Genomic DNA, 27252 nt, shown 5'->3' on the forward strand with positions numbered 1-27252 from the left:
GTGAGGCAGCTTCAAAACGAGGCAGCTTATGAAAATTTCTAGAAAAGATGTTTCTGGGAAAAAAGAAGGAGATTAGATCTTTATCTGTCGATAGTTTTACTTGAAATGCACCGCCCAAATGTTTGAAGCTTAAAAAAAATTTTTTTTTAACTTTCATTTTTCCTTTGTACATGGAAGTCAGTCTTACACACACACAGGGTACATCCTCCTACATACATCCAGAGTAGGTCATTAGAAGTTGACTGGCGGAAAAATCAAGGTGAAAAGACTTGTTTTTCTTTATCTCTAACAGCTTTACCAGGGTGTTAAGGAAACACCAAGTTTTGTCCTAGCCAATTGAAATAGACATACATGTTTTGGTCAGAAAATTGGTCAAATCGAACATGTTAAAAGTCACAGGAAGTGTTTAGACTTCAGAGACTGATGAAATGGAAGTTATTTGCGAAAGAGCGGTTACGTTTTTTAATGTGACCAAAAACAAAATGATGCAGTTTGGCTTTAAAAAAAAATCTTCACACCACCTGTAAGATGGAATAAATAACCCAAATTCACTTCAACAAGGTATTTTGACAGACAGCTTTCTTTGCGCATTTGAGATCAAAACACACATAGAAAACTGGTTTCCCTTGGATTCTGTGCTGTAAAAGTGAATTTTGTGGCAAAACGAAAAGAGTAAACATTATCTCAATTTAGGAGTGAGGATCCTCCAGGACTGTTTCCAGCTTGAGGAGTTTTCAGTCTATAAAAAAATCGTAATATCCTGGAGGAAGCTCAAAGATAAGTCACTTACACTAAAAGCAAAAAGTATGGCTTTTAACCAACCCCATGAATTACCAATGTCTGAAAAGGACAGACGTGGGTGGAGGACAACAGCCTACATTTATTAGCACCTACTGAGTTATTTTATTTCATCCACACATCAGTCTTGTGATTAGTAACTGCTGATGGTAAAGCCATGACTTGCATCCAGATGGTTCTGACTCTAAAAGCCCTTATTCTCGTTTTTCCCCCACTATATTGCCCTAAAATAAAAATATTTCTTTCTTGGTTTTTTTTCATTTTAATGGTGTGAATTATTTTCTTTCTCTCCTTCTCTCTCTCTTTTGGTTTCTCTTAACCTGAATTAGGCTTTTCCTTTAAAAGTTCTCATTACAAGAAAAACCTATGTGTGTGACTCCGTGTGGTGATGGATGTTAACTAGACTTACTGTGGTGGTGGTTTAACGATGGTATATACAAATATCAAATCATTATGTGGTACACCTGAAACTGATATAATGCTATATGTCAAGATACCTCAATTTTAATTTATTATTATTATTTTTTAAAGAAACGGTAGAGATTTTTTTTTTTTTGGCTGTGCCACACGGCATGTGGGATCTTAGTTTCCCGACCAGGGATCGATCCCACACCCTTCTGCACCGGAAGCACAGAGTCTTAACCACTGGACCTCCAGGGAAGTCCCAAGATACCTCAATTTTAAACATCAGCCTTCTGCAGCCTCAGCACTGTGGGCATTTTAGGATGGATAATTCTTTGTTGTGAGGGGGCTGTTGTGTGCGTAGGGTTTCAGCAGCACTCCTGGCCTCCACCCACTAGATGCCAGTGGGATTTTCCCCTGGTTGTGACAATTGGAGATGTCTCCAGGTGTTGAGAGATGTCTCCTAAGGGTGGAGGTGGGGCAGCAAAATTGAGGACCCCAGTTGAGAACCCTTTACTTAGATAGAGATCAGTCGGGGAGGGGACTCCATTCCAGTGGGAGAAGGGGTGAAGTGTTGGAGAGTCTGCTCGTTGCCCGTCAGGAGTAGACTCAGAAAAGCAGGGTAGAAGAGACCTAAAGATTGGGTGGCTCTCTCTGAACTGACTTCCACTGTCATCACATGACAGATGTGTCTAGCTCTTGGAAGAGCACATTAGCATAGCTTTAATGCAGAAAAGGAGACTGCTAGAATAGAAATCAGAAACCCCAAGGAGCTTTAGAAGTTGTCTATAAATAAATAGAACATACTACATCGGCTCTAGTGGAATTTGACATAAGGTGAGCTGATCCAAAGACTTGAAATAAGGTTATTTCATTGAGAGGTTATAAAGGCTCTTTGGAATACACCTCATGTGTTGGAGAAGGGCTTCAGTGAACGAACATCACTCTCAGGACTTTGTGTAGCTCAGCTCACAAACATTCAACAAGCACATTCTCTGCTGAGCACTGAGGGATGTGAGAAGAGCAGGTGAGAGCCACAGTCCGTGCCTTGGAGGGACTGTCAGTCTAGGAGAGAGACTCGCAATTACCATAGTGGGAAGTGTCAGGTGTCATAGAGAGATGACTCCTGCCGGGGGGACGTGTGGAACCTTTCGCATCTTAATGTTTATACCTCATCGCCAAATGGTGTTTTAGGATGAGCAGATTATGTAATAAGAATTGGCTGGGCAAAGTGATATTAAATGAAGTATACAGGGGGCAGATTTGGGGGGAGGGGCAGCCGCTTGCTGTAGAGTGGGTGGCTATGGAATGCTCCAACAGAGATGCACGCACAGTTTTGTGTGACAGTCACACTAGTAGTTGCATTACTTTCCACATGGACCCTTTATGCAGAGACCCAGTCTTGCCCTTCCCCACACTTACTAGAGATGTCATATGCCTCTGGTTTGTTCTTTGTGGGACACTTAAGTGATTTAAGCCCTTGCTTCTCCACCTTTTCATTCTTTTCCTCAAACTAACCTATCCACATTTGCTACCAGCTCAGGACTTTCCTGAGCTCTATGGTATTGTACGATTGTCTTTCGTAAGTTCTGCCTAGTTAGTGGGACAGGTTTGGCTGATGATGATGCGTCCAAGAAGCTTTGTTAACTCAGCCTAAGTGCTTTATAATATCACACCTGGTTCATGGCATCCAGGATGCCACTTCTCCTTCTCATGCTGAATACCTGCGAGTAAACTTTGATTCTCTCTCATCCTCTCCTAGGCTACAACCCAGTCCCGTCAATCTCCTAGTTAGGTTACTTCTTTTTTTTTTTTTTTTTTTTTTTAACTGGATATTCATTTTTAATTATTTATTTATTTATTTATTTATTTATGCTGTGTTGGGTCTTCGTTGCTGCGCGCGGGCTTTCTCCGGTTGCGGCAAGCGGGGGCCACTCTTCATCACGGTGCGTGGGCCTCTCACTATCGCAGCCTCTCTTGTTGCGGAGCACAGGCTCCAGATGTGCAGGCTCAGTAGTTGTGGCTCCCGGGCCTAGTTGCTCTGCGGCATGTGGGATCTTCCCAGACCAGGGCTCGAACCTGTGTCCCCTGCATCGGCAGGCGGACTCTCAACCACTGCGCCACCAGGGAAGCCCTAGGTTACTTCTTGATAATGTCTTACATGTTTCTAACGGTCCTGAAATCCTGATTACCCCGAGTGGTATCAGCACTTCCAGCAGCGCTCCTTTCCGACTTATTTTGAATGCCACGATTAATAAAGCTGTTTAGAAATGTAGCATTCTGCTCGTCAGGGCCCCTGTTCTCCACTGAGTACATGCACAAGTCCTCAGATAATTTCCCTCAAGTCATCTTTCCTGTCAGTAGTGTGCATCCTTCTGTGGTCCTTCCTGCCCGCAGCATCCCTTCCTTCCACCAGGCAGTGTGCCTCATTCTACCCCAAGTACTCAGAGAGCGGCTGAGATTCATACTACCCCAGTGTTGAATTGCCTGACCTGTTTTCCAGATGAAAGATTTACTGGACAGACTTCATGTCTTATCTTTCTTCTGAGATAGTTCAGTGCCCACCAGTTATATTAGTAATACCTTAATCAGAAATACCCTGTCAGAACTAGGGAGAAACATGCTAAAGATGTTCACATCATTTTTATGGCCGTTCTTGAGACTGACTGCTAAAATTCTGTAATAGCTTACTGTTTAATCAATCAGTCTGTACTTTATTGGATTAAATTTATATTAGTTCTGATATGCAGTATTGAGCAATTCAAATTTTAGGAAATCTATGGATTTGCACGTCATGTTTTCTTGTTGCAATTTTAGGAAGTATTTACTGTGTGATTCACCATCCCTAGAACAGAACCCTTCTCAATCAGGGCAGAACCACCGTCCAGAACGTACTTGCAAACATTGTGGGGGGCTGCATTTGTTTGCTGCGGCTGCCATAACAACATTCCACAGACTGGGTGGCTTAAAAAACAGAAATCTGGGCTTCCCGGGTGGTGCAGTGGTTGAGAGTCCACCTGCCGATGCAGGGGACATGGGTTCGTGCCCTGGTCCAAGAAGATCCCACATGCTGCGGAGTGGCTGGGCCCGTGAGCCATGGCCGCTGAGCCTGTGCGTCCGGAGCCTGTGCTCCGCAACGGGAGAGGCCACAACAGTGAGAGGCCCGCATACCGCAAAAAACAAAAAAAACCCAGAAATCTATTTTCTCACAGTTCTGGAGGCTAGAAGTCCCAGATCAAGGCAGGTTTTGTTTCTTCTGAGGCCTCTCTCCTTGGCTTACAGATGGCCGCTTCCTTGCTGTGTCCTCATATGGCCTGTCCTCTGTACGTGCACCCTCGGTGTCTCTTTGTCCAAATTTCCTCCTCTTATAATACCAGTCAAATTGATTAGGGTCCACTCTAATGGGCCCATTTTAATTTAAACACCGCTTTAAAGGCCCTGTCTCCAAATATATTCATATTCCGAGGTGCTGGGAGTTGGGGCTTCAGCATATGAATTGTAGGGGAAACATTTCAGCCCACAGCAGGAGCCCTGTTTTTTGTTGCCCCCGAAGTCTGGGAATGTGTTCCTGGCATTGTGGGCAGGGGCCTTCATGCTAAATGCTTACAGGGTGGGGGACAGACCTACACAAGGGAAAAACGTTCTATTCGAAATGCCAGCAGCAACCCCTGCAAGAAACACTGCTCATAAATACGCAAGCATCTTACATATGTCCTCATACTGCTTCCTTTCATGTGTCACACTGAAGTCGCACATTCAGAAAATCGGCCCAACCAATGCATAAAATGTCTGAAAAAAATTCTTTTGCATATTTCTACCATAGATGCTGCCTCCGTGGACTTGGAAATGATCGATGTGCACGTTTTAGCAGACGCTTTCAAACGCTATCTCCTGGACTTACCAAATCCTGTCATTCCAGTAGCCATTTACAATGAAATGGTTTCTTTAGCCCCAGGTGTGTTGTGTCTTCTGAGAACCTCCCTGAACGTGTATTGAGATGTGGATGTACTTGTCAACTCCAGGGCTGCAGATAAAGAGAGATTTCTTAGAAAATGTTAGGAGGGGTCTGCCCCCACCCCCATCAGCACAAATTCCCTCCCTTACCAGGGCATCCGATAGAAGAGCCAGATTCTAGTTTGCTTAGGAAGGCCGTCCACATGTTGAAATGGCTAATTGTTAACCTTTTATCAGTATTTTAAGGTTCACTACGTCAGCGAATGCCTCAGCGTGCCAAGTGCCATCCCTGGATTCAGGGAACCGGACTAGGACCCAGGGACTGGGGATGTTCCCATCAGCTTCCTCCAGTGGCCATTAGAAAATGAGTTGAGGGAAGAGGACTCTCCGTTTTAGGAGCTAATGCTCAGTTAAAGTGCTTTGGGGACAGGAAACTGTGGTTCGTAACCTTCAAAGTTAAAACCTGTGAGACTTATCTGATGCTCCTCCGAATTAGCCAATCACACTCGAAGCCGCTCCATGGACGGCAGCACACCGAGAACTTCTTGTGGTTTTGTACACCAAGAGTTTCTTGCATTTCCATTTGACTTGAGATTTTGACTTTCTCGTAATGCCTTTTCTAATGAGAAGAGCAAATGTATTGTCTGCTGTTTCTGATGCCTTGGTTTTAAATGATCCCTCGGTAGCTAGAACAGAAATTTTCTAAGTGTTTATTCACTAACAGCTAGAAACAGTCTCTTATTCCTTTTGCTTTCTTTCTTTCTTTCTTCTTTTCACCTGTAGAAGTGCAAAGCTCTGAAGAATACATCCAGCTGTTGAAGAAGCTCATTAGGTCGCCCAGCATACCTCATCAGTACTGGCTCACGCTGCAGTATTTGCTAAAACATTTCTTCAAGCTCTCTCAAACGTCCAGCAAAAATCTTTTGAATGCAAGAGTACTCTCTGAACTCTTCAGCCCCCTGCTTTTCAGATTCCCAGCAGCCAGGTAAGTGATAGAAGAGCAACCTGGATTTTGGGGTGATGAGGGTGGTCCTAAGTTTATGGGTCATTAAGCTCCTTCTGAAGATACCAGTTCACAAATGCTTGTACATAGTTCCATCAGACACATTCATTTGAATGTGCAGAAATGAAAATAAGTTTGTTGTTTGGGGAAAAAGGTATCTAATGGATCTCTTTTATTTTTTTTTTATAGTTCTGAGAATCCTGAACACCTCATAAAAGTTATAGAAATTTTAATCTCCACCGAATGGAATGAACGCCAGCCTGCACCAGGTAATGCCTTCGGAACATTTAAAATACCCTCACTGTTCGTTTTTTAGAGCCTGAAAAATGGTGGTTTTTAGTCTCCTCTGAAGTGCCGTAAGTTTCTCGTGGAATTGAGATCCATAATAACATGTTACCTCATGACTTAAGGGGAAAATAGCTGGGCAGCAGCGCTGTGGGTCAGTATTATCCAGCTTTTGATATTTGTGGCTTTTACGTGGTCTTGGTTTCAGGTGAGGGTTGCTGGGAGAGCTCCCCAACCCCCTTAACTTGATGCTACTGGTTGTTGCATAAATTATGGCGTTGATTTTCGTTGCTGACATTTTTGTTTTTCTTTCTCGAACTTACAAAGTAGGGGATTTATAATTACTATATAATTTAAAGTATTTTGGAATGTGTTTTTTGGAAGCAGGTAGGCTGAGAAATGTCTTGTCAAAATAAACATTTATAATAATGCAAGTAGTATGAAACTAGGGGTCTACTGCAACAAGTTCGAGCAAGCCAGACACTTCTGTGAAAGCAGGCTGGCATTCAATTAGCCGTTTAACAAAGCGGGAAATGTAGACCGAGTTAGCAGTGGATTTCATTTACACTGATGTATTTTTCCTTTACTGTGGAAAGTCTAAACAACCCTACTTTGCTGTATACTGGTTAAAAGTGAGCTGGTCATTTAGAAAGTGATGAGGGCCCTAGAAGTGAAGTGGAGTTTCAGGACCAGTAGAAGGTGTTGCTTGTAGTCTGAATTTATGTCTGGAATTTAATTAAAACATCATGAATTTATTATTTATTATGAGTAACTCATGCAAATTACCAAACTTATCTCTGTATGAGCAAACGTGGGGACCCAGGTATCAGTCACGCAATGGCGGACTGTGTTGTGCTTTTTATTAAGGTGTTCCATAGCTAGGCTCATTTGTTTGCATCTGGAAGGGGCAGACAGAGAGGTGAGGGCCTAGACTTAAAACCCACCTGTAGGGATGGGATAAAGGATGGATGGGTAACCACTCATGATACAGGTATTGGGAAGGGCTTCTGTTGACAGATCCAAAATACGGGATCCACAGGTAAGAGTGGCAGCATAAATACTACGTAAGGCAAGCCTGGTCCATTCCAAGTGTTCCAAATCCCAGCAGGCAGGATATGTAACAGGGATACCCTGGATTGTAAACCGCATCAGAGAAATCTGTCAACAGGTACGGCCCAGGACTGGAGTTCCAGAGGGTGACCAAAAGGTGTCATATCGTGTGACTGCTTGGGTCACTCGATAATGGATTTGGGAGCTCTGTGTTGGTGTTCAAAGGCTGCCTTTGGGCTCAGTAGGAAACGATGCAGTGATAGATTAGAAGTACCCTGTGGGGAGGGGACAGGGGCAGGTGTGAACGTGGCACTGGAGCCGTTTATTGACTACCCACTCCTAGACTGATCACATGGGTGGGAAGAAAGAGGACCAACAAGAACAGAACAGGACCCCCGGCCAAAGGATCGAGCTACGATCTTTCACTTCCTCCTGACCCGTGTGGAGGTCCACCTCAGAGAGAGGGAGAGCTGGGCCCTGCTTGCAGGGAAGGCGGGGGAGGTGCCCAGTCTTCTCAGTGGCCAGCTCTCTGGAGAGGGGGGAGACATGGAAGCTAAAAGCCAGACAGGGCTTGACACATACCCACAAGCAAATTTATCGCATGGAGTTTTCGAGAATTTCTGCTACACGGGGTGTAGTAGAATCAGTGGTGGAGTTTAATGCTTCTGCTTCTGGTGTAAACTGGTTAAACGTCTTTCTCAGTTTCAGCCTAATTCCACCCAAGAAAAGCTTCATCTGCATCTGTTTTGATAATGCACACTTAAGACTGCTTGCTATGTCATAGACCCTACCTACATCCTTCTACTAAGAAATTGGTGTATCAGTTTCAAAGGCAGATGGATTAGTTCCATCAGCTCTGTTCAAGAACGATCCATAAAGCCTTGAACGTTGCTAGACTATCCCAGAACACATGCAGCCTCTTCCAAAAAATTGCATCCAAGTAATTTTTAAGTCCTAGTTGGAGGCATTTCCCCCTTTGTGTGATCTCTGTCAACTATTCTGCAAATCGTATGGGACTTAGGGAATTAAAAGGTTGCTTCAGCGTCTCTCACTGGTGAAAACAGACTACCCACCCCAGGACAACGTCCTCATTAACACCTTTGTATTCAGGAGTGGCTCCAGTGCAGATGATTGGCAGGGCACCCTGGGTTAGAGAAATGACTTCTTTGGCCTGGTAGGAATGGGATGTTTTCATGGAGTCTTTCATCATTACCCCTGCATGTGCTCATCCCAGTGGGCTGGGAAGCACCGGCGCATCTCCAGGGAACACTCGTAAGTCATCCATTTGCAGTAACTTTGTCATGAATAGAAATGAGTGCTTGAATGATATTTGGGGGGTGGAGGACAAGCAAGACTATTATGGGGCAAATAGACACCTTTTCTAGTTGTTATCAGTTAGAACTTGAGATGATAGGCAGGGCTAATGATGTGTGAGGCAGCGTGTCAGTTAGCACACAGCGTCTCATTAAATTCTGGGCAGGAGGGTGTGTACTGTAAGTATAAAAAGAATTTGAGAGATGTGGTTGGTGACTTTTTTAGTAGACAGGAAAAGCTCATAGGAAAAAAAAGAACTTGAAGTGGGCTTCGAAGAATAGGTACAATTTGAAAAGGGGAAGGAGAAACAGCATCTCAGTTCAAGGAGTTTCAAAGATTTCTTCAAAATAGATTGGAAAGGACAAAAATAACAGCTTGATATTTTTACTGGATTTGAAAAAGCAGTAAATATTTTAGGTGACAGCGTCATAAAAAGCATCACTTGAGAGCTGAATGCATTGTCCAGCTCTCCGTTTGCACGTGAAGAAACTGAAGACCACAGAGCTTGACGGTTTCACCTGGTGCCACCCCAACCAGTGTGAGCCGGAATGGGTCTGCCAGGGGTGGGGCACCCGGCCCAGACACCAGGCTGCTGCTCTGTCTGCTACCTGGGCTTTTGGAACCTTCGTGGGCAGCGGGACTGCCCGTAGGGTCCAGTCAAAAAGTCCTCCGAAGTTTCCAGCAAGCGATAGACCAAGAATAGGTGATATTTGTACCTATGGGTCACATACAGTGAAGAGCCCCAGTGCGACTGTTGGTAGCTTTGGGGATCAGGCTCAAGGTCGCTCCGTCGTGTGTCATGCAGTGGAAAGAACAGTGCAAGTCACGTCTGGGTTTGAATCCCAGCTCTTGTTGCTTACTTACCGAGTTCATCACCGGGCCATTCAGCCTTTCCAGACGGTGTTCCAGTCTGTGAAATGGGAATAACGCCTCTCTCCTGGGATGGTTATGAGCGTTAAATGAGGTGAGGAGTACTGAAGCTTACGACCCTGTAGTATGTCCTTGGTGTCGTTGTGTCAGCTCTGGCGTTTAAGGCCCTGCCGGAGCTGGCCTCGTTCAGGGCTCCATGTCCTCAAGCCGCCTTCCTGGTTAGTGCCGTCTGAATCCTACCAGGCTGTTCTCCCCACTGGTCCCACATTCCCATGTTCCCGACCAGCGGAGCCTGGCCTCAGGATGCCTGGAGGGGACTTAAACGCAGATCTGAAAAGGACACTCAGTGGGCAGTTGCTGCCCCGTGGGCGCATTGCTTGGAGGGAGGAGGATGCCTTTGTCTGACGCCCTTTGCTCCGTGTGCGACTCAGGGAGTGGAGGCGCCTGGATCTCAGCACCAGCACCAGCGCCGCTGCCGCCCCCCCCACCACACCTTGCCCAGGCGCCTTTACGCAGTGCACACAGTGCACAGCCGTCCCCAGTGGCCCCGAACAGTGCCATCCTCTTCATCTGCACCCAGGGAGCTCCTCCCCTGCTTGATGTGCAGGGTTTTGACCCATTCACTACATTTATGTCCTTAAGCCCCTTGTCCTCTTATACGTAACTGTTCTGTAGTTGTTCTGGTAGTTTCATCAGCTTAGCTACATTTCTCAAGGACAAAGGCTTCTCCTTTTCAGCTCTTCTTAGCGTGGAACTGGACACAGCATAATAGTCATCCAAATGAAATTTCAAAGAACTCTAACACACCAGCTCATTTAATGCATCCAGCATACCTGTGAAGGAAGGCTTCTCCTCCTGTAGGGAGGGAAACTAAGGTTTGAAAGGCTAAGCACAGAGTAAGTTCTCCAAACTTGGTTGACAGTTTGCTGTTCTCTGTTACTAAAAGTCTTTAAAAGGGTTAAAGCTGAACAGCGGGTTTTCTTGAATCACTTCGTGTTACGTTTACCCTACTGATCCTTAGGTCGCTAAAGTAGATTTCTATAGGGCAACTAAGGTAAAAACGGACCATTTAACACTGAGTGCCTTTGAATGAAACCCATTATAAGTGTATTTACATATTTCAGATTTCATGGATATATTCAGAAATATTAATGTAGCATAATTGAAGTTTAATATTGCACCCTCAAGCCCAGAGGGAAAATAAATGACTCTTTCTCCCCCCTGCCCTTCTACACCTGTCAGAGTTAATTTTTAACCGCTGGTGCATTTGCAAAACATTCATCCTGAAGAGCCCGATTCATGAATCTTGTTTTAAATGCTCTGGGCTTGGTTTGCAACCAAGACTAAAGCAAGCACTAAGGTAGAAGGAAATGACTTTCAAAGAGTTTTACTTTTCTCTGATTTATTTTTTATTGGGTTTAAAATGTGGTCTGACATTAGAAGGTTGTTTCAAAGGTGAGAAGTGAAAGTTTGAAAAAGCTGCACGTGTTTAGAGGGGCAGGAGTAAGCAGGCAAGGCGTGTACTAGGTTTTGTCAAAAAATAGGAAGTTTTATTCGTGCTCTGAACAGGAGATGTATTGGCGGGTATAGTTCAGTTTTACTTTTGTTTTCACAGTGCAGCCTTCTCTTTCTCTCAAGGGACATCTGAGAGGGCAATTGTGGAGAAGGGGTCCTTTTTCCTACTAAGCAATGGGCGCACCTTTTCAGATACCTTGTAGAATGTATCACTTTTATGCATCTGTAAACCTGAGTTTATTTATAAATTCAAACGGACATTTTTCTTAGTGCAGGGTCATTCAGAGCCCTGGATGTGCACTAAAGAATTGACATCATCCTGAAGGGCTCTGGCCTAAGTTGTCTTAAGTTAAAATTATGAAAGGAGGCATTAATTTAACCCCTAAAAGAAGATTTTGGCTCATTTATTTTTTTCTCAAACGGGTTTTTTTTCAAATGGGCTTTTGTTCATAAATCGTGGCCCTTGACAAAAAACCATTTAAGAAGCTGTGCAGGATGAATGCTGCTCGTGGAGCATTTGCTGCTTGATGGTGATTGGCACGTATGAGATACAGTGTTCGGTCTGTAACTTTCGCACTATTTTAATGATTAAGGGACATTTTCCTGACTAGATCACACCTGCTGAGAAGTGACACATGGCCTCATTTCGCTTCTGAAATGAGTTTTGCAAAACTTTGAGAGAGAGAAAAGTAGTAAGACTTAGTGTTTTGAAGAATCTAGAAGGTAAAGATAGTTTTTCAATTATGTAAGTTTTCCAGTGTGGTAGACTAGGCTTTGGGTTTCAGAAATTAAAATACAAGTTTTCTTACAAGAGCTTATTAGCAGGCATGTGAAAAATATTTCCAAGGTTATGACATCTGTGCATTTGATTTATTAGTGATTTCTTAGTGAATCATACAGATTTAAGTGACAGTTGGGCAATTATATTTATTTTGTGTGAACTTCTGGACATAGTGGGAGATGAATGAAATACACAGAAAGTTGACCGTTTTCTCTGGAGCAGAAGTTACTGATTCTGTTCTACCAGCAGAGGGCTCCCTTTTTAAGCTAATGAAGAGCATGTTTTTTGCCGATCACTAAATTGACTAAAATTGGGAAAAGACTCAGCTCACACTTTGAGTAATATAATAGAACTTCTAGGGTAAATGATTGTACATATTGTGAGAAATTTGAAGCAAAGTTTTCAAATCTATTTTAAGACTTTCTCTAAGTAGAGAGTGTGCCACTTCCCAGTAGATAATTTTCTTCTGAAACGGGAAATAGACTGTCAGACTAGAGAACACTTTAATCTTAGAAGGTTTTGACATGACATATCCTGTGAATCCAGACAGGTATGCTTAAGTGACTGATGTTTCCAAAGTTCCCAGCTTCAGAAAGACTATTTTTTAAAGTAGGGCAAGATTATGCAGCTCAGGAGGCAAGGGTATTCTGTGAACTAACCCTGTGTCTGTGATCAGCTGGCAGGAACTGTGTCTATTCACTTATAGACTAATTTTTTGCCAATTGGAAAAGTAGGTGTTTCGTATGACCTCAATGGCACCAAAGGAGAGCTTGTAAAATCACTTTCATTGTGAGTGTAGCAGCACTTCCCAGATATTGCGAGTAATTCTGAAGCTGGTTCCTGCCTGTGTGGACTCTTGTGTCAGCCCCTAGATCTTCCTTTGTCACTGCATGTGACCTTTGGGTCACCTTGTCATACAGAGTCTGAGGGTATTATAGACAGAACCCGTGTTTCTTCAAAGATAATTAGAAAGCAGCTTTCTTTTTTTTAATTAAACTAAAAATAGAAAACAAAAGTTTTGTTGTAGGTGTGAAAGTTTTTGCATGGGGCTTAAAAGAAATTAACTTCAGTTTCACTTGTTAATTTTTACTTTCTCTGGCAGAGGGAAGTAAAGAGCAGGGCAAGTGAGTGGAGAAAAAGGAGTTTAGGACCAAACATCGGAAGTCTGGGTTCTGGTCCTAGTGCTATAATGTTATTGGAAACCACTTCATTCTGGGTGAGAAGCGTACACGTGTGTGTGTGTGTGTGTGTGTGTGTGTGTGTGTGTAGCATGAGGGAATTGAAGTGATCTCTAAATTTTTTTCTAGTTTTAAAGCTATTGATTTTGGGATTTTACATTGGGTTAAGGTTCTTGGGATAACAGTAAAGCCGTCTATGCTGATGTGAGTGGAAATTTTCTTTGGCCAAATTTTAGTTCTTTAAATAGTAGCCAACAGTCCTAAGTTTGGTTCCTTGCAACTTTTTCGAATAAAGGGAAAAAAAAAATCCTCTAGAAAGGTGTGCCATTCTCCTTGCCCTCCCGTCCTTTGCTCCATGTAGCATCTGCACCAACCTCATGCAGGCAGACATTTTATGGCCATTTTAACAGGAGTTGAAATTGACTTCATACAAACAGCTGCAGAGTAGAGTCTTTATCTTGGAGTGTATTTTTAATACAACGGAGCTTAGTGTACCCATGCCGAGGCGCAATACTCTTCCCGAGGAGCCTCCTCCTGGGAAACGTTTGGAAACCTGTTCCCAGCAGGGTGGCTCCGCCGGGCTCTCCTGTGACACCTGCGGGGCTGTCTGTGCTGGTATGTGGGAGGAGGTGGACGCGAGCAAGGCACGGTGTTCTGGGCAGCTCTGAGAGGTTCAGGCCTTTACAAGCAAGGCTTTGATTCTATTTTTTGCTGAACTAGCTCAGCCACTTCCTGTGTTTGGCAGCGCCTAGTGCCTCGCTGCACTGTGGCCACTTGAGCCCCGCGAGCCTGCGAGCCGCGCGCCGCCGCAGCCGGTTCGAGAGCCTATTTTAGGTCCCCTGACAATGGCCTTCTCACTTCCTCGGCGAGGAGGAGGAGGAGGACCTGGGCTGGCACTGGCCACTTGTTAACGATGATGACAACTTCGACTTGGACTTGGGCTCCCCTCCCCCACCCGAAATCCCTAGCTCAGCAAATATTTGAACCTGCCCAAGTTAATCATGAAGCCGCGATCGTTATCTGAGAGGGACGTGCGAGCGCCCGGGCTCCTTCCCTCCCCGGCGCAGCCTCGGCCCCGGCGCGCAGCCGGCTTCGGCTTCTGCACGGGCGGCGGGCGCTGAGCTGCGCTGCTGCCGGCGGCGCGTGCGAGCCTCGGGGTCCTGCGCCGCACAGGCTGGAGGAATCGCTTTTCGGATTTTTTTTTTTTTTTCCGTTGTCGGATACAGGCATTTCTAAGGGAAACCGTTGAAATGCATAACCTGCAAAGTAAGTTGCCTTTCGTTTGGGCACAGCTCTGCCCCTTGGCTGTTTCACTGTTTTGGGGGACTTCTCTGAAAGGTTCATTTCTGCAGTTTGTCTTCGTGTGTGTGTGTGTGAGTGTGTGTGTGTGTGTGTGTGTGTGTGAGAGAGAGAGAGAGAGGGAGGGAGGGAGAGCGGGAGAGATAGTAAGCGCTGCCTGGGGAGGACAGATGAGAGATTAGGGGAGACACTCCCCCATTTCCTCGAGGGGCACAATGTGAGGGAGAGATGGGGCTTCGGTTGGAAATGGGGAAGGAGGAAATTACCAAGTGCTGGTCTGGAAGTTGGGGCCTGGCCAGGCCTGGGAGAGACGTGGAAAGTCACCTGTCTCCCTGCCCTCCTCCCGGGGTCTACCACATGGGTTCCAGCAGCAGGACCGGTTTGCACCAAGTGCTCCCAAAGGCATGGGGGACAGGTCCCCTCCGGGCTGTCGCGCTGCCCTCCACAGCTGCTGGGAGGACTTGGGTCAACATTTTTATTAAATTAAGATTTTTTTTTTTCTGAGGACATATCCCCACCACCACCACTTTTCTTTGCATTTAGGGTTACTTCAACCTTTAGGCAAAGAGAGCCTGTGAGTGGGAGACGGTGGGAGGGTATAGGTTGAATCTGCCTGCCTCCTTAGTGGGAAATTGAATTAAACTGGAGGAGAGACATGTGAACAGTGCTCAGAGGCTGTCTTGCCTTTGCTCTATTTCTATATATTTTATGATTCCAAATTTGACAGAACGTCTAAGAATAAATTTCCAGGGCTTCTGTGTTCTTTAAATTGTCACAGAAATATGTGACATACACATGTACGTAGATCACACAGCCCACTCTAGTTTTTTAAATTAACTACATTTATATGGGTGGGGGGAACCTTTTCTCCCTTCCTCCCCTCTCACTGTAGGAGAACTAACATTAATTTAGATTTATAGGGGAATTGGTTTCCTCACATTAAATACTGCTAAGAAGGAATAATAACATTTCTTCCCAAAGTGAGGCATTTGAGATGGAGGGGACAAAAGCCCCCCCCGCTCCGCGCACACACACAAGTGATTACATCACCCACCCCCCCTCAAGCAGTATTTAGCCCAGTAAATCTGAAGATGGGCTCATCAGTGAGAAATACTTAGCAAAGATAGCTCTGCCTGTACTCTACATTCTGATATGTGGCCTCTCTTTTTTTTGCATTTTCATTCCCTATTCTATAGTTTTAACTGCAGTGTTTAATAGAGATTTTTGCCTCTACCTTTTTTCCATTGTGCCGCCTATAATGTAGCACGTTTGTGACAGTGTATAAGTTGAGTTTGCAGTGAATTATGGAGGACTGAAATTAAATATCCAGAGTTCTTGATCCTTCCTGCTTTTAATATATATCAGAGGCATTTTAGGACTTTAAAATATATCTTGAGTATACTATTTGGATGCCTTTGTAAGATTTTTTAAACCAAGAAATGACCGGGCTATCTATAAACCCAGATGCACTGGGGGTGCGGCGGGGGGGGGGGGGGGGGGAAGCTACGTGCCGCAGCGTATCAGCTTTTGTCAACCTGCCAAGAGCGGAGCGTACCATGCTGCACGGAGCAATAAAAAAGGAATTAGAAAACTCACGGCTAGAGAAGAACAGTCAGATTAAACACCTTTTTGAAACGAAGAGCGTGTATACATTGCAGTTCTGTTAAATGTAGGATCTTCGTGAGATTTGGGGCTGTGTTAAGGCTGGTAGAGAAGAGAAATGATGAAGCAGGAGTGGTCTGGTGACATTTTTCTGACTTGATTGGCTGGGGTGTGTGATGTCATAGGTTACAGTGCAGCCCCTTATAGGTTTTGAAATGAATTCCAAGACACCATTACAAAGAAAGCCGGACTCTTTTCTTATAACTGAGCTCAGCCCAGGAAACTCTCGCACAAATGTACAACACTGTTTGGAATATGGAAGACCTGGATTTAGAATATGCTAAGCCAGATATAAATTGTGGCACAGACTTGATGTTTTATATAGAAATGGATCCACCAGGTAATACTGCAGTATTCTTGTAGAAAGCTGGTTAATGTTGTGGCATTTAATCTTTCTGACAACTACGGTTAACAGCTCCTCTTTGGATGTCTGTTTTTATTCATTTGTTCTAATTTAATGAGTTTGCTCATAGCTTGAAAATGAAACAAATGGTTTGACTGCCTGTGGGAGCAAGTCAGGCTGTGTGGGGTAAATGCTTATTCTTAGTTGAATGGCTATAAATTGGATTCCAGTTTTTCACTGGTGTCTTTTGTTGCTGTTTGGGTTATATTGTTGTATGTCGTTCCTTTAATTAAAAGGATGCAACCTCGGTGCCGCTTTCTCTGTTGACAGTGGATGAGGACAGTGTGGCACTTTGCAGTGATAACACTCGGTACTTTAGAAAGCATGTACCAGTGCTGCTATCAAATGTAGCAGTGATTGCAACTCAGTTCTAGGTGCCCTGAAACTATTCTGAATCAAATGTTGAGACTTTGTCTGCTCTCTCTTCTGTTAAGATACTGCAGTGAGAGAAGTTGGCTTCTTCCCATTACTGAGTCTCGGTCTTTATAAAATATACCTGCTAGACTCCTGACATTTTTTGCTTAAAATAATAACAGTGCTTTAAAACTTATGACTTAGAATTTAGCTAGACATCCTAGACTTATTTTGCTTTCTCAATTATTTTCGCCTTCCTCCCAATTAAGAAATTCAGAAACACTGCCGTCTTTATTTGTCACCAGTTGGTACATGAATACTGATTTGACATTGAGGAAGAGGGATATGGTTTTTAATCACTCTTGGCATAATATAGAGCACAGTTATCCAATAGAATATTATCATGAATACTAAAGAGATTGAGGTCACAGAGGAGTTTCTTAAAGTGGCTTTTGGCAGAACAGTGCCTGAAATACTAAGATTAGAGAAACCCAATTCCGCCTCTTAAAACATATTCCTGTAGATGAGCTTTTTTATTACCACAGCAGCATTTGTGGAGGACAGAAACCAAATTTGTCTTTTATAATTAAATAAGAGGAGGAAATTAAAACCAAACCATGTGATTCCTTCTGCTGTTCTCTTTGTGGTCTCTTACTTTAGATAGATTTGACCAGATATGAAACTTTAATTCAACTCAAACCTGAAAGTAGAAAATGTCGTGACTGAGTCTGGGTTTACTTTGAAATTCATTCACATGGCCAGCCCATTTTATTTGTTGGTCTCTAAGCTCTTCTCTTTTTTTCCATTATGGTCTATAGTCAAAAAGATTTCTGATTTTTTTTTTTTTTTTTTTTTTAAGAAAAGGTTCATGGACTCGTGCATTATTGCTGTGTTTCACAGTTGAAAATGTTACTTAAAGGAACTTGGGTCGACTTTTAAACGTTTATTTGTAGCTGGGACTGCAAAAACTTCTTTTTCTTTCTCCTTCATCTACAGCACTGCCTCCTAAACCACCAAAACCCACTACTGTAGCGAACAACGGTATGAATAACAATATGTCCTTACAAGATGCTGAATGGTACTGGGGAGATATTTCAAGGTAAGGCTACAGAGACTCTTTGAGTTTCTCACCAGAGCTAGGGAGTTTTAGATGAAGAGAAAGAAAAGCAAAACGCACCAGCTTGCTAAGTTCCATTTTTAGGCTATCATCCAACATAAGCATGAAGCTGGTTCCCTTCCAAAGACGACCACAGAAGTCACTGAGCTCTGGGGAATTGTGGGTGCTGGATGCCACAGGAAATTAAATACCCGAGAAGTTTCATTACTGACAGAGCTGTCAGGGGGGCAGCAGGGTGAAGTGGCACTGCCTCAAGGCAGAGTGTAAAGTCGCTCTCTTTATTAGACCAAAACTCTAAGAATTAATGTTATCAGCTTAAAGTGGCATTTCTAGTCTCAGCTTTTTTTTTTTTTTTTTTTTTTTTTTTGAGGGGAATGAAGAGTTGGGAGGAAACCTTTTGGGGATCACGACTTTCTGTGCTGATTTGTCAGAATGACTTGTGTGTTAATTCTTAAGCTCTGAAAATACAGTTAAGAACATGTAACACGAGAATCACCAAATCCACTAGGTGAGCATTGTCTCATGTTCTTTTCACTTCAGGGAAGAAGTGAATGAAAAACTTCGAGATACAGCTGATGGGACCTTTTTGGTACGAGACGCATCTACTAAAATGCACGGTGATTATACTCTTACACTAAGGTGAGTTAGGGCATGTGGCTAAAATTCTAAAATTGGCGTGTTAAAGGGGACGGGAGAACACGCTTTTTTTTTTTTTAAAGAGAATTCTAATGCCGTTATTTATATATTGCATTTGCAGGAAAGGAGGAAATAACAAATTAATCAAAATATTTCACCGAGATGGGAAATATGGCTTCTCTGACCCATTAACCTTCAACTCTGTGGTTGAACTGATAAACCACTACCGGAATGAATCTCTAGCTCAGTATAATCCCAAACTGGATGTGAAATTACTTTATCCAGTGTCCAAATACCAACAGGTAATCACATACTCATGTTAATATTTTAAAAAGGTACTTTTAATGTTGTTTAGAAAATATTTTGAAGCAGATGAATTGCATGTAATCAAGCTTGAAAAACGTTCAGACTGTAATTTTGTGATCACAAGTGTATAGTGGCTCAATAAAATACTTTCACAAAATAAATGACCATTGTTTGAGGATTTTTCCCATGTCAGATAAGTACCTTATCAACTGAATTTATATTTTGTCCATTTTCTTCTAATCCTTCCAGGATCAGGTTGTCAAAGAAGATAATATTGAAGCTGTAGGGAAAAAATTACATGAATATAACACTCAATTTCAAGAAAAAAGTCGGGAATATGATAGATTATATGAAGATTATACCCGTACTTCCCAGGTGAGTTTTCTGTGAAAATCACATTAAAATTATAGAGCTCTTAGTTACTAGAAGCTAATGCATGTTATATTCAGCTTCAGAAAAAGAATTTAAAAGGTTGAGTTTTTGCCAGTAAGAAAGTGGGGAGATCATTTATTTGTGAATCGTTGATTAGTCTAATAATTACTTACTATAAATCTTTTAAATCAAGCCTGTAAGTATCAGAATAATAAATTAAGTTGGATTGGCATAACGGCAGATTGAAGAATTCTCTTTAGAGTGAAAGCTAATAATACTGGAAGTGCCACAGACTTGTCTAACCTCTGAAATGGGGATTTAACCCTGCGATGCCCTTACTATGAAAGGGTTGAGGCTACATTTACTGCCTTGTTTTCCTAGAGGCTTTAATCTCCTCTAGACCATCACGTATCTGGGACCGCCAGAGGGAGCAAAAGGATGGCATAAGCTGCTGATAAAGTGGAATGGTTTTTAAAGAAGATGAAAACAAACTGTAGAAAACTGTCAAGCAGTCATCTTCCAGAGACTGGGAAAAGTCTCCAAAGGAAATGTGTGCTTCTGTGATACTATTTTAAGGGCTTTTATGAATTTGAGTCCCACCTTGCTAACAAAATACTTGCGTGCCACATAGTAGCGCCGGTCAAATGTCCTGGTAGTGTCTTGCCGTAAGAAATTGTCTTTTCTGTGAAAGGAATGACCTTGTCTTATTAAAATTGGGTTGCAGGAAATCCAAATGAAAAGAACAGCTATTGAAGCATTTAATGAAACCATAAAAATATTTGAAGAACAGTGCCAAACCCAGGAGCGGTACAGCAAAGAATACATAGAAAAGTTTAAACGCGAAGGCAATGAGAAAGAAATCCAAAGGTTGGTGACCCAGGAGGGTTTCCACTGCCCATGTGCTAGAGCACCACAACTCTCTTAAACTGTTTAAAGGTGACCTCGCTTTCTGTGAAACGACAGGGAGAGAAAGCATTCTTTACCTGAGGAAAACTGCTGGGAATCAATACTGCAACCTTGGGGGAACTTTCCTGATGCTCCAGGTAATTATGGATGCGTTGCTCTTGCCTACAGGATTATGCATAACTATGAAAAGTTAAAGTCTCGCATCAGTGAAATTGTCGACAGCAGAAGGAGGTTGGAGGAGGACTTGAAGAAGCAGGCTGCCGAGTATCGTGAGATTGACAAACGGATGAACAGCATTAAACCAGACCTCATTCAGCTGAGGAAGACAAGAGACCAATACTTGATGTATGTACTGGAAATGGAACCCTGCACGTGCATGATTGGTCATTGCAAAAATCAAGGATAGGTTCTTAATGCATTTTCCTTTTAAACCTCTTTTCCAGGTGGTTGACTCAGAAAGGTGTGCGGCAGAAGAAGCTGAACGAGTGGCTGGGCAATGAAAACACCGAAGAGTAAGTAGTTAGCACAGATGGGAGGTAGCAAGGGTGTTTTTTCATTTAAGGAAAATGCACAACTTGCTTCGTTTGCAGAGCAAGTGAGGAATGGAACGTCTCGTAGGAGAAAATATTATCAGTCTCATTACCCAGAATTTTAAAAAAGGAAAGTTTAGCAAAGGAGAATGCAGATTTCCTTTTCCCCCATGGGGCTTTGAAGTGACATTGTGTCCGTGATGATGTCCTGGAACCGTCTAGAAAATCCGAACATATTTTGGGACCAATGTGGGTGGGGGTGGGGGTGGTGTTGGGGGGAGACAACCCTGTTTAGCATATTTTTAAAGCTTAAGTATATGTTTTGTTTCAATTATTTGAAAACTGGTGTTCCTCCTAGTCAATCAATTTCCTGATCTAAACTGGACAAACGGGATGGTTTAATACCTTGCTGTCTGCCGCAGGTAGCTACTGACTGACTTCAAAACAGGAAGAGTATCACTTAGTGCTACTAAAACTCTTTGTTCGGGGGTGGGGGTGGGGGTTGAAGGCTAAACTCAATGAGGAAACTCAGGCCAGAGAGGCTGGTCGAGTCAGACCCGCAATCGCTGGCCTGACTTGCTTGAAGGAGGGGCAGGAACTAGATCGAAGCAAGGAGAGGGGCAGGCTGCTGGCTGCCATGTACTTCATTTAGAAACCTTCTCTTCTACCTTTGTAGCCAATATTCGCTGGTGGAAGATGACGAGGATTTGCCCCACCACGACGAGAAGACGTGGAATGTTGGCAGCAGCAACCGAAACAAAGCCGAAAACCTGTTGCGAGGGAAACGAGATGGCACTTTTCTGGTCCGGGAGAGCAGTAAACAGGGCTGCTACGCGTGCTCCGTAGTGTACGTACCCCCAGCCAATTATTTGTCTCGTCAGACAGCTCAAGGAGGTGTTTCATTCATTCAGCCAGCCAACCATGCGGGCAAGGATTTGGAAAAGTTCTAACCTTTAAGAGTGTTACGGTAGTACAACGGTGGAGAAGAGGAAATGAGACCTACTGTTTTCAAGTCTAGGCAGGAATGGCTGTCGAGTAGAAAGAAACCTGCTGTTTAGGTGGGAGACTAGGGCTTGGGAGAAGTCCTGTTTTCCTTTTTCGTCTTTCAAGTGGAAATAGCCACACTTGCTGCTTTTTGGGGGGGCTTCCGTATAGTTAGAATCTGAGGCGATCCACATGGAAGCACCACCCACAGGTAAAGTCCCCATCAGCGACAGGTTAAAACAGTAAGAGAAAGGACCCTGCTCACTGTCCCTGAGATGAGTACACCCAAGAGAAGACATTTCCGTCCTATGGCCTATTTTCCTTTGTTTATGTAATAGTTCGGGGGTACTTTGAAGAGTGAGGTTGGTTCACTGACATTATTTCAGAGACATGAATGTCCTCTAGGAGAGAAAGGGTCTCTGCGTATTTTATAGCCCATCACCTCCCTCCATTTAAGCAGAGAAATATTGCTACAGGAAAGAAATGAGACCTTTGAGTGAGGGCAAGGGAATAGGAGAATAGATGGAGAGGTATGTGGACAATTCCAGGCCTGCCTGAAAGGAGGAATCCTGTTAATAATTGTAATGGTACCACTCTGGTCGGGCGGCAGCGCTCATAGGAACGGCTAAAGTCACCACCCGTTGCCTGCTCACCGCACTCTAGGCATCCAGCAAGCCCCTTCCGTACACCGCCTCATTTCTCAAAGCTCCCCTCTTACAGACAGATGACTACTGTCTCCCTTTTAATCCATGCTAAAGATGGCAACCCAGTGGCTCAGTGAAGCTGGGTTACCTCCCGAAGTTACTCAGCCAGTAAGTGACAAGGGACAACTCCACGAGTCTAGGGCTCCCCCAGGACTGGTCCCCAGGTGGAGGCTGCCTGCATCGGGGCTTTTCACGATGCTTTTACCCAAAACGCCTCATCCTGGCCCAGCTCACCCAGGCCCTTGTGCTCTCTCTCCATGTGCAGGGTGGACGGTGAGGTCAAGCACTGCGTCATCAACAAGACGGCCACGGGCTACGGCTTCGCCGAGCCCTACAACCTGTACAGCTCCCTGAAGGAACTGGTGCTCCACTACCAACACACGTCCCTCGTGCAGCACAACGACTCCCTCAACGTCACGCTAGCCTACCCGGTGTACGCGCAGCAGCGGCGATGAAGGGCCGCCCTCCCGCCTGCTTCTCACCTTCAGCTCCCCGAGGCCTCCAGCAAGCACAGGGCTCCCCTGCAGCCCGACCTGGGAACTGAGCTGCGGACACCCAGCCGCCCGTCTTCAGAGGTGACTCGAGCTTTCGATCACACGGCAGTAGGGGAAGACACATAACGCGGCGGGCTCGCACTGGGCGACGACCACCGTTCCTCGTCTGGAGTGCTTAATTAGCCTTCCTTCCTTTCCTCTTCCTTTCTTTTTGGTTTTGTTTTTTGGATTAATTTAAAGTCACAACCACACACGACACCAAGAGAAGAAATGCAAAAATCTCTGCGTGCAGGGACAAAGAGGCCTTTAACCATGGTGCTTGTTCGTGCTTTCAGAAGCTTTACCAGCTCAAGAGTTGGGACCTTGGAGACCGGAGCGGGGACGGGCTGACGAGCCCTGGCCTGGGGTCGCTCAGTCCAGCCTGGGTGTTGCCGTGCACGGTGGCCCCAGACACATCGCACTGTGGATTATTTCATTTTCTAACGAAATGAACCGATATGTAGCAGAAAGGCACTTCCGCTCACAGGGGACACTTTGGGGAACGTCCGCTCACGTACGTTCAGAGGAAATTCTGTTGTAGCAAAGTGCCAGAAAGTGTTTCATTAAAACTCTACAAACCAAGAAAACCCACCAACAGAAAAATGGAGCTTGGAAAATAGGACTTCAAAATGACATTTAGTATATAAAATATGTACATAATATTGAATGACTAACTATCAAATAGATGGATTTGTATCAATACCAAATAGCTTCTGTTTTGTTGTGCTGAAGGCTAAATTCACAGTGCTATGCAATTCTTAATTTTCATCGTTGTTACCTGTTTTAAACGTACCTTCAGAAAAAGCTTCCCCTGCCCCAGTTTTTGTTGCTTGAAAACACTGTCCCAATTTTTGTTGCTTGAAAACACTGTCCCTGATTTTTTTTTTGTTAATATTCATTTTGTTACTCGTTACCTTTTTTTAAAAAAAGAAGAAATGTACAGGATGCCAGTTTAAAAAAAAAAATGGCTTCAGATTTAAAACTATGAAATATTTTACAGTTTTTCTTGTACAGAGTACTTGGCTGTTAGCCCAAGGTTAAAAAGTTCATAACAGATTTTTTTGGACTAAATGTTTTGTTGGGCAGTGCCTGATAAGCTTCAAAGCTGCTTTATTCAATAAAAAAAGAGAAAGAAAGATATATGAATATGACAAAGTATGGCTGAGTTCAACAATGTTGTTTCAAGACTTAAGATACGGTACCTGGCAATGTTTGTTTCATAAAGAATTGTGAACTTCTTGACTCTAGGGAGGGGAATGTAGCAAAGGGATGTACAGGTGGGGGGGAGGGTGGCAGGATGGCATGCACTTTCTCTTTCTTGTGATTACAGAGAAGTGGATCACTGCAAAGTGAAGTCTTTTCCCACTTTGATCTGCTACTTACTATACCCTCATGACAAATACAAACCTATGGGAATGCTAGGCCTTAGGAAGGCAGGCAGGCAGGGTCCTGGAGCAGTGTTCACCCTTGTTGGAAACACCCATTTTAAAGTAAAGTATCATTGCTGCATTTAGAAAACCTGTCTCTCTTTCACATTAGACTACCCGTTAACAACCAGCCAACATCCACTGTAGAAAAAGCATGATCTGAAAAGATATTTTTATCTGGATATCTGCTATTTTCCTAGCTTTCCACTCAACTTAGATCAGAAAGCAAATAGACGTGGTCATAATCGTTCCTGCCCCGATTGTGGGGAGCTTGTTCAAGTCATGGCCATTGTAGGAATCATAGTACCAGTCCTCATTCACCCAAATAATTGTATGTGTTACACTTCACCGTGGGGAAAAGGAAGGGCTTGTTAGAGTATTCTTGCCAACTGAAGGCGACAGCAAGAGATCTCTCTCCCCAATTTACATATGCAAAAGCCTTTGGGTTCAGTGGGAACTGTACCTGTGTCGGGAGGAATAATGGGGAGATTAAAATGGAATCTTAACAACTTCAGTTTTCCTTTCCTATTTAGATTCACCACAGCTTTATTTCTCTTTCCTTCAAATACTGGGGGGAAGGGGGTTTTGTTTTGTTCTTTCTTTAATGTTCCTTTTAAAATTCTTTTGAAAGAATCAGTCTAGTGGCTGACTCAGTCAGCTGTAGAATGTATTTTTTTTTTCCTTTTTACATGAAGCTACTCATATCAATAGCAATAGTCAGTCTTACAGCCAGACTGTCAGCCCTCAAACTTGACTGTACTGACCTGACCATCTCCCTCACATCTCCAGACAATTGACGATTCCCCTGGTTTTATTCTCTGAGTGTCTCCTTTACAACTATCCTTCCATGTCATACAGAAGCCCAACCATTAGTTAATAGTAGTTTATCAACTAGGTTTGGTGGTTTTTTTAGTAGCACATCTGTGTATGCTATTAAGGAACTTTAATTTCTAAAATATAAGATCCGAGATGGAATATTGCATTAAAAAGCTACCATTCTGTCCACGTTTTTGCTTCACCACTTCACAAGATGGCATGGTATTTAGGCACTTGCCTTATTTCTGCCTCTCACGAGCAGAAATGCAGTAGGTTTTTCTTTGACCAGCAAAGGCAGGATTCATTGTTTCCTGTCACCGTGAGTCACAACTTACCTATGATGCTACGCCTGTGCCCAGTACCCTTCTGCCAGCGTGTGGCATGCCATCACATCTGTCCTTGTAGATGTTTGACCAGCAGGGCTCTGAGTCCAATCATTCATCTCCTAACCACACTGAGCAGCTTATGATTAGGGATGGAGACAGCAGAGGCCCTCCTGATACATGCTTACATCCACGCATTGATTTTCCCCACCCAGCGCAGCATCCTGAAGATACGAACCAGAAGCTAAGCTGAAGAGAGGCTGTGATGGGGCTTTAGAATTGGGAGCATTGGGATCTGATATAATACATGAGGGAAAAATCATAACCACGTTGAAAAGGCAAAAAGCCTGCGTCTGCAACACCGGACGACTTCACGGCCCTCGATATATGTATATATGTATATGTGCATGGACTGTGTTTCCAGTACACCTTTCAGCCAAAACAGATCCACAGTCGTTGAGTTCAAGTACATAACAAGCCAGTGTCTAGTACAATTCTTGTATGTGTGTATGGGGTTTTTTTTTTCCTTTGAAGTTGCTTTGTTTTGTCTTACAAAGGTGAAAAGTGTTTGCAAGTGAAGTGAGAAGAAGTTCATAATTCTTTGGCTTGTTTCTGTTGTTTAAAAGTTACTCCTCTCGGGTAGCTGGTCTACGTGACTCGCTGAACTCGGAAATCCTCGTTTTCGGTGTGTCAAGCCAAAATGTGTTCATGTGAGCCGTCACTGTGGGGAACCAATTGCTTTGTCATATAGCTGGTTATGAGCTAGTAACGTGTTTGGGAAGTCCTACTGATGTTCCTTTTTGGGAGAAAAATTCTGCTGGTTCTAACAACTGTACTTTTGCTATGCATGGTATCCAAGTCAGTTGGAGAGCAGACCCTGAAATTGGAGTTCAGGGTCATTTAAGAAAGGGGCAGTTTATAGCATAATGCCTCACATGGGACAAAGTTCTGAAATGCCAAATTCTTATTTTTTAGAAATCTAGGTATATAAGTTACTAGTATAAATTACTAGTATTATGAACGAAATTGGGTTCATTGGAAACACTAACCGACCTCACCTGGAACTTGTCACCGTGAGAGAGCGTGAGCTGCCCAGGGTGCTGCTATTTAAAAACAGAAGAAAAAAAGGCAAAACAAACAAAAAAATCTCATTTATATGTGTGTATTTTTTAAAGCTACGATCTCTTCGACGTTTTTACAAATCTGTTTCTATGACATTGTTAAAGTAAAGTTGGTCTTTTGACGAGAGGGAGGATGTCATGGTCAGTTGTAATTTTGCCTTTACAAGGCACCTGGGGCGGGGGGCGGGGGGACTGTGCCTCCTTGACATTTGTTCAAGCTATAGATTCAATGGAGCTATGTCTTGTTGTTTTAAGTTGCTTTAATGCATTGTATTAGGTCTTCAAACAGAATAAAGTTTGTTTTGAAACTTAGGTTATGGTTTGAGATTTCAGTGATCACCGAAGACATATGTTCTCTTGCTCTTTCGGTTAATAATGTTGCTTCTCCTGGAGTCTCCCACCCACCCCCTTTCACTGTCATTACATTATCTCATTTTTGTCAAGCGAGAAGAACACATGAATGATGGCTCAGTGTCATTTACATCGGTTCACTATATCCTTAATGATGAAAAGAAGTAGCTCTAGGTGATGTCATTGCAAGGCATGTTCTTGGTCCAAAAAAAATGTGATCTCTACTGTCCCTCAATCCCTCCCCTTCACCATCCAACC

The 27252-nt window shown here is 43.5% G+C and overlaps 1 protein-coding gene across 6 annotated transcripts in view; it reads left to right on the forward strand.

The window, feature by feature from the left end:
- PIK3R1 (phosphoinositide-3-kinase regulatory subunit 1) overlaps window positions 1-26955 on the forward strand; it is an 86917-nt gene extending 59962 nt beyond the window's left edge. For 3 of the 6 annotated variants that reach the window (XM_067730873.1, XM_067730874.1, XM_067730875.1), the window contains exons 5-16: window positions 5024-5155; window positions 5938-6139; window positions 6347-6426; window positions 17865-17967; window positions 18526-18624; window positions 18743-18923; window positions 19177-19302; window positions 20024-20166; window positions 20374-20550; window positions 20649-20717; window positions 21412-21582; window positions 22689-26955. In XM_067730873.1, coding sequence (XP_067586974.1) covers window positions 5024-5155; window positions 5938-6139; window positions 6347-6426; window positions 17865-17967; window positions 18526-18624; window positions 18743-18923; window positions 19177-19302; window positions 20024-20166; window positions 20374-20550; window positions 20649-20717; window positions 21412-21582; window positions 22689-22878 — 1673 coding nt within the window. In that variant the 3' untranslated portion in view covers window positions 22879-26955. Of the gene's footprint in view, window positions 1-5023; window positions 5156-5937; window positions 6140-6346; window positions 6427-14218; window positions 14417-16270; window positions 16452-17864; window positions 17968-18525; window positions 18625-18742; window positions 18924-19176; window positions 19303-20023; window positions 20167-20373; window positions 20551-20648; window positions 20722-21411; window positions 21583-22688 lie in introns of those variants that run through there. The other 3 variants (XM_067730877.1, XM_067730879.1, XM_067730878.1) reach the window with 3 other exon arrangements.
- The last annotated feature ends 297 nt before the right edge of the window (window positions 26956-27252 follow it).

Source organism: Pseudorca crassidens, chromosome 3 (assembly GCF_039906515.1).
Source record: "Pseudorca crassidens isolate mPseCra1 chromosome 3, mPseCra1.hap1, whole genome shotgun sequence".
Classification (NCBI taxonomy): domain Eukaryota; kingdom Metazoa; phylum Chordata; class Mammalia; order Artiodactyla; family Delphinidae; genus Pseudorca; species Pseudorca crassidens.